This window comes from Chaetura pelagica, unplaced genomic scaffold (genome assembly GCF_000747805.2).
Source record: "Chaetura pelagica isolate M959 unplaced genomic scaffold, ChaPel_1.0 scaffold585, whole genome shotgun sequence".
In the NCBI taxonomy this organism is placed as follows: domain Eukaryota; kingdom Metazoa; phylum Chordata; class Aves; order Apodiformes; family Apodidae; genus Chaetura; species Chaetura pelagica.
This window is the reverse complement of record NW_009953404.1, coordinates 373,457-384,304: the sequence shown is the minus strand read 5'-3', so window position 1 is coordinate 384,304 and position 10,848 is coordinate 373,457. Positions and strand designations below refer to the sequence as shown.

The 10,848-nt window shown below is 45.6% G+C and overlaps 1 protein-coding gene across 1 annotated transcript; it reads right to left on the bottom strand.

The window, feature by feature from the left end:
• Nucleotides 1-1,592: 1,592 nt before the first annotated feature.
• TMEM120B (transmembrane protein 120B) lies at nt 1,593-9,176 on the bottom strand. The gene is made up of 12 exons (XM_009998437.1): nt 9,144-9,176; nt 8,588-8,706; nt 7,516-7,632; nt 7,030-7,089; nt 6,408-6,503; nt 5,255-5,344; nt 4,148-4,213; nt 3,144-3,205; nt 2,801-2,893; nt 2,328-2,392; nt 2,100-2,168; nt 1,593-1,694 (listed from the first exon to the last, which is right to left on the bottom strand). The coding sequence occupies exons 1-12, from the start codon at nt 9,174-9,176 to the stop codon at nt 1,593-1,595; spliced, it is 972 nt and encodes a 323-aa protein (XP_009996739.1).
• Nucleotides 9,177-10,848: the final 1,672 nt, after the last annotated feature.

Here is a 10,848-nt window from a genome sequence, read left to right as displayed (position 1 = left end):
AGGAATCTTTCTTGTTTTTTTCATCTGGGTTTCTCATGCTGCAGAACTCAAGTGACTCACCACACACAGAGCTCCCCAGCCCTGGAGAATCATGTCCACTGCTCAGATCCAGCAGGTTCCAGCATCGCTCTCAAAAGAAAACAGCTTACACTTCATAAATAGTGAGTTCAAAGAACAAAAAACCAACCCCCACAGGGTGTGCAAAAGTCAAAAGTGAACATAGCAACACACAGCCCAGCTAATTTGAAAGTCGTTCAAAAAATGCAAATTGCAATTTATTATTCATGCCCACAGGACAGTGACACTGCAAAGGTAATTTTTCTAGCCTCGCAGCAACAGAACTGATGAAACCATTTCAAGTCTGTAGTGCACGTGGATTTCCTCATGAGCACACTTACTGGGAGAAGGGCATTAATTTCCACATCACTGTCAAAGCATTTGCCCAATTTGGGCTTTGTGCGAGCTCACAGAAGCCTTCACCCTTGGGAAAGATGCTGCCTGAAGCAGCTCACAGCACTTACCCTGCCCTTAGGAGGTACAGGTGTTCCAGCACTCAAAACAAACTTGTTTTAATGTGTAAGCTTAAGTTGAAGCAGCACAAGGAGATGGCAGTCAGTATTTACTCTCTGCCATCCTCGTGAATGAGTGTTTACATTCTCTTCATTATCAGTACAGGCACAGCATCTAAAGACAGTATTTAGTATTTCTGCTGAGCACGTCCCCAGGTTGGGAGGACAGGTACTGGGAGCAAAAAATACTGAAAACAGAAACCCAAGTGCAATTGCACTTATTGCCACTGATCAAGGTCATTTAAAAGAAAACACTGTCTCAAAAAAACAACCCCAAAGGGCAGTGCAGTTGTTATGAAGAAGGGGCTGAAGCAGTTCCATAGTGAGTGGTTTATTTTAGGTCTTTTCCAGGCCTGCCCAGATGACCTGGTCTCCCTGGAACAGGACTGCCAGACTTCCCTCCCATTTAAAAACTGCTTTTGCTTGCTTATTTTTGTTTTTCAAAGAGGATTTCCCTTCCTTAAATACTTCTTCTGAGGTGTATATAGCAGCAGTATGAAACAAAGATGGGCTTCTTTTTTTTTTTCTTCACAGTACAGATAAGTTAATATTGCCACTGAAAAATATGCCTTAAACAAATGCCTTTAAAAACCAGCATTCGGTCTGCATTACAGATCAACCTGGAGTGTTCATAAACCTTTGCAAATCCAATACCCAGAATTTAAATAATAAAACTGTAAAGTGTTAAATATCATTCCAGAATTGGAATCACAGTAGATCTCACATTCTCCCAAGGCTGGCGCTACACCAGGCAGGTGCATGCTGCTCTATGGACAGGAAAAAAAAAACCCAAAAGCAAACATGTTTTGTATTAAATATACATAAATAGCAGGACTGCAGACTGGAGAGCCATGCTTGTGTAATACTGAGTCTGTGCTGGCACAGTCCTTATTCTTCACCAGACGTGGGGATGGGCAAGTCCTTCCGAGCCCATCCCTGGCATAGCTGGGGTTTAGCAGGATCCATCCCAAAGCCAGAGCCTGCTGCAGCTGGAGGGGTGGGGAGGTGGGGATCACAGCTTCTTCAGTTTGTCTTTTTCTTCTGGAGTTTAGTGTGCACCACTTTGAGAGTAGTGAGGAAGTTCCCAAGGAAGAGCAGCAGAAATGTGAAGGCCAACACAAAAACCTGAGGAAGAGGAGGAAAAGGTCTTTGCTTGGGCCACACTGAGGCTCTGAGGGGGCTTGGTGGGCAAGTTCAGGGATAGCACATGAGAGATCATTGTAGCCAGATATACATCCACACATATGGAAAGTATATTTTTATCATCTTTTAAGTAGCATTTACTACTTTTTAATATTAGAACATGGATTGTACTCCACGTAAGTGGACTCTATCAAGCAGTAAAATAATTAAATCCAATCTAATGGATTGACATTATTCTCCAAGCACTCTCACTGAACACCAGTGGCACAGGCATGGGGGAAGGACAGGTTTCTGCAGGAAGCTGTGTTCCTCCTGAACAACATGAGCACACCAGCCACAGCAAGATCTGACCAAAACAATGACCATCAGAGCAGAACCAACACCCACCTGCCATTCTTTGCACTCCTTATGCCTCGACAATCCAAAAAGCGTGATTGCATTATACAGCTGCCAGAACTAAAAAGAAGAAGGGAAAAGAAGCAATTTAATCACTAGCAAAAACCCCAAATCTTAGAAACATCTGCCATGAGTGCGTGTGATCTAAAGCACCTTTAAAGCAGCAGCAGATCCCCCCAGGCCGTGTCCCAAAGGGAGGAACAGGATTGCCCTACTTACATGCCCAAAGAACAAGAAGGGAAGGAGAAAGGTCAGCCCCCGCCACATCCAGGACTGAAATCCTTCTGGAAAAGGTTAACAGAAGAGGCAGAGAGTGAGCACAGAGAAGCCAGGACTGGACCTGCAGCCCTCCCCACCCAGACCACCCCATAAGGGCTATTCCCATCCTGCTCTGAAACAACCAATTAAAAAAACTTAGACTTGAAGGTGTGGAAATGGGAAGAGGATGAAGATGGCCAAAACCTCCATCTTAACCCTCTCCAGATCTGAGGAAGATCAGAGCCCTCTACTTCTGACCCACAGGACCTGCAGAGGGGGATTAAATCCTGGCTCCCCTTCCTACCACAGGACACAGAGAGGGGGGTGGCAGCCCCACAGAGGTTGCTCTCAGAAGGCCACAAGCCCTCTCCCTATTACTGCATCTAAAACCTGTGCAGAAGACTTTGCAAACCAAATACTGCAGAAAGCCTCACCTACTGTAAGGTCCAAGTGGTTTCTCTCCCCCAAAGCACGGAGTCTATAAAGGCAGCCCCTTTGGTAATAATACTGTAGGAACTGAACACAACCTGGAGAGGAGAGAGGAAACATCGTTGCACTGGGTGTTCAGAAGGGTGACAAACTAACAAACTATTTTAGTAATGTTTAATCCAGCAGCATTTAATTATTGCCTATATTTGTACACTTTACTTTTGCCTGGTATTGTTTATATTTGTACAGTTTAATACCCCAGTGTTTACCTAGCAGAATTGTTTTTCTTTCCAGCCCATGATACAAAACTACTTTATCCCCTGAATTATCAAGGTAAGATATACTCACTCTGAAATATTGAAAATGCTAAAAATTGGCTGCGAAACATTTGATACATGAGACCATCTGGCCTGAAAGCAAAACACAAAGGAGGTCCATTTGTTTGGTAAAAAGCAGACAGTGCAGTGCCCTTCACCCTCAGCACCCAGCCAGATCCCATCAGCACACAAAGCAAGTAGCTGGTACCCAGCCCATTCCACCCTGCTGGGAGCCCAGAGATGGTCCTCCAGGCCCACATCATAACTTTGGCTTGAAGGAAACATTCTCACTCATTAGGTTTCCACATTTCCCCTCTCCAACATGTATAAATGCTGTCCCCTCTAATTCATGTGCTCACTGTGGTTTTCTCTAGGCAGCCACCAAAGCTGGTCAGCAGCTTTTGGCTCAAGAATCCAAGGGGTGGAGCAGGGGGTGCTTGTGCTCCTTATCCTGAGGGCAGTTCAGGATAGACAGAGGACAGGGGACCTTCTGCTCCAGTCCCTGCATCATCCCCTTACAGATTCAGAAGCAGAAACATTTCATTTTTAAAAACAATTGTTAACTAACCAGTCCATTCCAGAGCTGAGCCAGGGGCCATACACGGGCTGCATCGCCACGTTGTCCTGACCAGCCCCTGGGAAGGTAACTGGCAGTTTTGGCTTTATACTTGGTTTGTAATCTGGGTTCAGCACCAAATAGATTAATTTCGTGGCATCCTCCCTCTAAAGCAAAGTGCTACTTGTTTGCTTAGTTGCACAGAGACAGGGAGACTTGCAGAGACTTTGCTACCATCAGCACAACCATGGCTTAGGCTTTGAGGTTTGGTTTTTCTTTTTTATAAACCAGTGCTGTAAACACAGACATGCAGCATCGTATTTATAACTGAAAACATCCCTAAGATCAGACAAAAACTAAGTCTGACACTTTGCCACGTGCCCATGCAGCTTAAAGCTTCATGAACCTGCTGGATTTTAATGCTCAGATGATGTAAAGACCATGATTCAGGTACCTCGAGCCACCAAGAGCAGACTCACCATGTTAACATGACTCCAGACAGGAATGTGGAGACATAGTGATGAGACACCCACCAGCCTTTGATCCTGAACAGAAAAAAACGTGGCAGTTAGACCAGAAACATGGATTTTAGCATTATAAGTCTGGCTTTACAGACAAAAAATGGTCCTGGCTTGAGGGAGGAGAAGGATAGGGAACAAAATTGATGGCCCAACTCAAGCCAAAGGGGTGCTGTGCAGTATAACCTGGCAATATGACTAGGCAATGACTTTGTTGGAGCACAGACCCATGACTATGGGAGGGAGGCTGAGGACCAGGGCACATCCCACGTGCTCCCACAAGCTCTCCAGCACAGCAAGAAGCAGCAGTCCCCGCAGCATGAGGCTCCACGGTGACTAATGATGCACAAGTTTCAGCCCACACACCCTTTTTTTTTTTCCTGTGCCATGCAAATATGTGATATATCCAAGTCCTTCCTATGAGGCTGTTTCTTTCAGACATGAACACTGCAGAAAGCTCAGGAAATTTCAGTAAAGTGAGGAAGGGTTGTAGGGAGGACCTCAACACCTGCCTTAGGATACCCCTACCAAGGGTGCCATGAAGAAACAAGGGCTTGGAGTAAGGATGATAGAGTGGTTTGGGTTGGAAGGGACCCTGAAGATCATCTAGTTCCAACTCTCACCATCTTTCAGTTAACTTCTCCATGGTTTTATTTGTGGTCCCAGACTCCTAACTGCCAATTTTCCCTCAACACGACTGCAATTGTCACACGCCTCATGAGGGTGGCCATGCTAACCACAGGGTGTGGAGCCAGCACCTCAGTCAGTCCTTTCACCAAAAACACACACACTCTTACATCCCAGACCACATCTACAGCTGCCAAAACATCCAACACTTCAGACAAAAAGCTACAGACTTGTAGGAACTGCACTTTCTCCCTCCCCAAACCTCAGGAAGCTGCATCTTGGAAGCAACCAAGGAGGAGAACAGAGAAAAGAGACCCTGCAGAGAGGCATCAGCACCTCAGATTTGCTGGGCTTCAGCACCAAGCTGAATCTGCTTTTGTAGGTTGTTTTTCTTTTAAGGACATTTCATGCTTTAAATAGTCCTTGCAGGTGGCTCAGTACCTTGACCCGTTGCTGATGAGGATGCTTTCCCGTATCGTCAGCGTGCAGTAATACCACACTAACAGAAAATTAAACACTTCATCTGTCACCCTGTTACACACAAAAAAACACACAGTAAAAAAAAATAAATCCTGTTAATGATGAAGACACATTAAAATAAATAGCCTATTTTTCCTCCTTCCCCTTGGGTGAATAAAAACGTGGCCAAGCAAGGCCATTGACACCAAGCCCCAGTCCTGAACATCTCTAATCCACATACAGAGCCACACACATGGGCAGCAGCACCACGCTCTGAGTCCTTTCTTCCAGGAAGTGCCCCATGATACAACACTGCAGATCTTCAGCTGATAAGCAGGAACGCAGAGGTGACACTAAGTCCTTCTGAAGGAGAGAATGCACCATGAAAGCAGCAGATGATCCAATTTAGAGAGGCATTTCCAGGTTAATTCAATGAGGAGATTTCGTGAGATCTATATAAATCCAATCCACTGAAAGAGCAGGAGAGCATTACACTCAGGAGGGGAAAAAAGCAAAACAGCTTTATTTTGCCATTTGCAAACCCCTGAAGCCACAGGGATTCAGGGCAGCCTCTGTCCATGGCATCATCATTCCCTGGTATGATCCTGCATTCACCCAGATCCAGAGACATAACTGTGGAAGTGCCTGGCTCCAACACCTTCCTGATTTTTTAAGCAAACCTGCTTAGTTCAAGCTTGTTGGTGCTCAGACACTTTATCATGATCTAGAGATAACATTTCAGGTCTGACCATTTAATGCAAATCCTCTTTTGTTGCCTTTGCAACCCCAGAGCTGCAGCACAGTGCTGGTCCCTGCCTGGGACACCCCCCAAGCAAAACCAACTGCTTGTTCCCGAGCACACTATGATGCTAGGAAAATGATGGACCAGGAAACACAATGTTGGACTTCTCTTAGTCACAAGACACACCATAAAAAGTTAAACAAAGAAAAGCAAGTAGCTAAAACACAGATCATGCTGGTGTTGAAGAGGTGCAAAAGCTGTCCTGCTGTCCAATTGCTCAAGATGAAATGTTGCCAGAGCCTGCCTCACTGTCCTTAACAGCAGGGAACATTTAGTTCAAACCCAGCACATTTTTATCCAAAATACTTGATTAAAATAAAAAATGCAGCTTACCTGTAGTGGAGAATAAACCTGCAGGCAACAGCCCCAAGTAACAAGATTATCGTCAGATAAAGTTTGAACTTCTCATACTCATCCTTGTATGCAAACCTGGAAGGGAACAGCCTTTACCAGAACATGGCTTTGCTTTTTCTAATCAGATACAAACCAACATGCTGACCTCAGAGATACAAGGTTTTGCTTAAAACATTAAGGAAAGCAGTAGCTGGCAGTGAAAGGCAGAGCTCTGCCTACAGAGACCTTCCAGGCTGCAAGGCAGCTCAATGGCCTAAGTCTGTAAGAGGTGATTTCTGGGTTGCCATGATAAGAATTTTTAAAAAGAAAAAAAACCCTCCATTTTCTGAAATACATAAGCCTGGAAGTCACAATACTATTTTTCACTGCAACCCCCCCCTTATAATTAAGGCAACAGGCTGGGCTTAAAAGCAAGTGAAGGACAGAATCCATTAGAGCTCACAATGTATTAGCTTGGTCCCATGTCATGGTCCAACCTGCCCACCTCTCAATGTTTCATCTTTTATCTAAGAGAAACCCATTCCCATCTCTGGACTTCAGTCCATATCCACAGCTGGCCCCAGAGGAACCCAAATCCACACATGCAGAAACACTCACTCACTTTGCTTGGTTACTCAGCAGAGTTACATTCACGTTTCCCAGCACCAGATTTAAGTACAGGCTGAAAAAGAAAGAACAAAGTGGACTCGTGTAAGTCTGTTTTATCTTAACACCACAGGATCTGAGCTGGAGACCAGTGTGTCTGTTGAAGCCACGTTTGCTATATTAATGTATTAATAATGAAGGCAAACTGGAGATAAGACTACAGAAAAGGATTTAAATGTGGAAATCCAGTCAGCACTTCCAAGTTAGCAAGACTACTTTTATTTTAACAAGAAAACCTGCGCTGCCCACAGACAGAACATTTACATACACTTCAAGCTAATGAACTGTGTACAACTGACACACCAGCTCAGCAAGAGTTTTATGACTAGTCCAGTTTTACATGTATTTCTTCAACAGGCACATTATCCTTTGGGAATAACATCACTGTGAGCATTTAAAAACTCAGCCCCCCGGAGCACACCCCCCCCAGCAGAGCACGTACCCATTCTTCTTTGGCAAGTAGGCTTCCATGTCAAAGAAGGCATTTTGCCTCTCCTTGATCTGGGTGCTGATCTCCTGAATGAGAGCAAACTCCTCAGGACTGGCTTTGGCCTTGCACCTGCAAGAACACAGAAACAAGATATTCCTGTTTGTGTTTTTAAAGTCTTTTCCTTTAAAGAAAAAGAATGTTGTCACCAAATCCATCATCCATGCTGTTAACAAGCTCACTACAGGAGCTGATGCCATTGTGTACTTTGCTCCTGTATTTCTACAGCACCATTTGGCTTACCATGATTTTATTTCACTGCCTGGTTTATGCTGTTGTAGGTTATTTCAACCAAATGGCTTATAAATCAGCTTCTGTTTTCATCTCAGCTCAGTGACAAGATCCCATACCTCTTCCCTAGCAGAGCACATAGGGAATATTGTGCTATATTGTGCTATTTTGCAGGAACTCCTTCCACTTTGGGAACTTGGTGTGTGGTTTCAGGCACTGCCTTTGCAGAGGCTGCAGCTCTTCAGGCATGGTGCCTTTCAGGATGTAACAAAACACACTGCTGATGATTTTCTGACGAACTGTGGTTTTACCAATTAACATAAAACAGAGCAGCTCACGGCAGCATCAGCAACCTGTGGGGCTGGAAGTTGTGTTTTCAAACCTGCACACAAGGAATTTGGCTCCTGGGGATCATCCCGAGACAGTTCCTCCCTGTGAATCCACCCAGGAGTGAGTTACACCTTCAGGTTTGAGGACTGATACTGCTGTTCCCGTGCAGCTTACAGAGCAAGGCTTTGCTCACCCAGCAGAGCACAGGGACCCAGAGGTGCAGCACACAGCCCACACTGCGAGGCTCCCTCAGAGCTCTTCTCTATTTACCAGATTCCATTTCTTGTGGGATTACAAACATTTTCTCTGGCTGTGATAAATGGAGGTGACCCAAGATTAATACAGAGCAAAATTACCACTGTGACAAAGATTGTATATTAAAATGCTAAAAATCCAAACATTTCAGCCCTTTGGGAAGGAGAAATATCCCATCCCCACCTCCTCCACCCTCCAGGTCTCCTGCTACCTCTGCAGGCTGTGCTTCAGATCCCTCAGTGTCTTCTTCTGCCGCTGTATGGAGGTGCTGCAAGCTGTCTGCAAGGTGGTGACTTCCTCCAGTTTCTGCCTGTAAACTTTGTGTGTCTCCTGCAGGAGAAGAGGAGATGACTGGGATGAAGAGTCCTTCTAGGTTACACATTGCTTTTGGTCCTCACTTCTGAATAAAAGAGCAAACCCCTTGTTTTTTGGGTGTCATCAGGCACCCCTGCAAACAAGCAATGCCAAACCACCATGGATCCAGCATGGTTTAAATGGATACTAATGAAGTTCCTGCACATGAAGAGCATCTTCTGTGCCTGCCTCATTTCTTCTTTCTGACAAGCTTTCCCACTCAGGAGCTTTTCATTCCCATCCCACCCTGTAATGGAACTCTAATCCTCTGTTGATCCCAATCCGTCCCCATCAAATGGGTGGCTAAATCACAGAGCAGGAATTCTGATTTCACTGCCAGATTAAACTGGGGGGAAAAGGAAGAAATACAAGGACACAGGTTACATGGCTATTTGCCTGGCTGCTTTATTTACCAGCACATCAATGACCACAGAAATAGTGGTCATTGTGCTAAAACTATACAAAACAAGTATTTGCTCTCCTCCTCATTAAGATCTGCCTGGGAGTTGTTCACTATTTACAAGAGCAAAGCAAAACAAGCTCTAGTATCTGATTTAAAAACCTTAATAACCAAAGTAACCTCCTCGAGCAAAGCAAAACAAGCTCTAGTATCTGATTCAAAAACCTTAATAATCAAAGTAACCTCCTTCAGGCACTGCAGCTCTCATGGCTTCAGGATTGGTTTGGATTTCCTAAGTACAGGCAGGACTGGATTTCACAGTAACTCATTCTGTTTCTCTAAATGTCACACAACAACATCTTTTAAAAGGATGTTTCCAGAGGTCTAAGAAGCTCTTTGCTAAAAAGTGTTCAAGTATTTACTGGAAACACAAACAGGCAAATTGAGAGGTGGTAAATTCTACTGCTAGATGAAGAAACATCAGGATAATGATTTCAAACTGACACGAATATTTAGAAGAATATATTCACTAGTAGAGAAGTTATTTATTCACCAAAAACTTATCCACAGGAGAAGCAAGACACAGCCCCTGGCCCAGAACATAGAACACAATGATAAAACAAGGGACAGGGCAGGAGGGCACTCAGAGATCACTATGCCCCACAGGGTTGACACTGCTCTGGACACACAAAAAACCTGCCCACCATCCATTTTTTCCTCACTGGCATTGCCCAAGAGACCCATTAGGAGAAGGAGACCCAACTGCCTTGGAAAATCCAAAGGGGAGCTCCTTCCAAATGGGAGCAGCAGCTCCCACATAGCCCTAGAACAACAATTCCAGCTGGAGATGAGAGTCAGGCCAGGCAAAAAGGGCACTGAAGGGGGTGATGCAGGGGCTGCTGCTGGGATAACCACACTCAGGAGATGCTGTGTGTCCAAAAGAACACATGCAGGCACAGGCATGAGCAGACAAAACCAAAATACTTCCTTACCAAACAGTTGGGGGTTTATGCCACAGATCAAGGTGTGACTTCAGTGCAGCTGGGGAGCACACAGGCTTCCTCCAAAGCAAACCAAAGCACCACCAGCACCTCTTGGAGGTGGAGCAGAGTCCCATCCTCAGGCCAGCACCACATTCCCCTCTTCTGCAACACCATTTTCAAATATAAACCCTGCTTGTGAGCCCTCAGGCTCTCAGAGAATGGATGTTATCCCAACTTTTCACCTCTACAGTACCGACCACTGGACAACAACACTCCATGCCAGCAGCAGCTGTGACCCACCAGGTGCCATTTCCACTTCCCTTCCATAGCTGGAGGAGCAGGGATAACTTATTGACATTTTGCTGGGGTTTAGGGGCCACACGTTCTGTTCAACAGCCTAGAAGGGACAGCCCTGCAGAGCCAGAGCAGCCAGTGTTGCAGAAGTGGCTCAAAGCTTTAAAGCACGTGTAGAGGAGCAGCAGTGATGCTGCACCGGGCGGGACGGGAAAACCACTTTGCAGAAACAGCTCCCAGCCTCTGCTCCAAAATCTTTCTGCCCATCTGTGGGTTTTTTTGCAAGGCAGGCAAACAGCACTGCCGTCCCTCACAGCCCTCCCGGGGAGGTCAGCTCGGCGCCCTCGCTGCTGGGCGGGAACCAGACCCCGGGGTGCCCCCTCGGGCGCTGCGGGGCTGATGTCGGCGAGAAGGGGGGAGAACCCGCAATCCCGCACCCCT

Bases quoted from the DNA above. Each gene is read 5' to 3' on its own strand.
- TMEM120B (XM_009998437.1), bottom strand. From the start codon at position 9,176: ATGACCACTATTTCTGTGGTCATTGATGTGCTG. The intron at 7,090-7,515 runs GTACGTGCTCTG...TTTCTTTTTCAG, and splicing joins TACTTGCCAAAGAAGAATGG to CCTGTACTTAAATCTGGTGC. The intron at 4,214-5,254 runs GTACTGAGCCAC...TTTTCTGTTCAG, and splicing joins CTCATCAGCAACGGGTCAAG to GATCAAAGGCTGGTGGGTGT.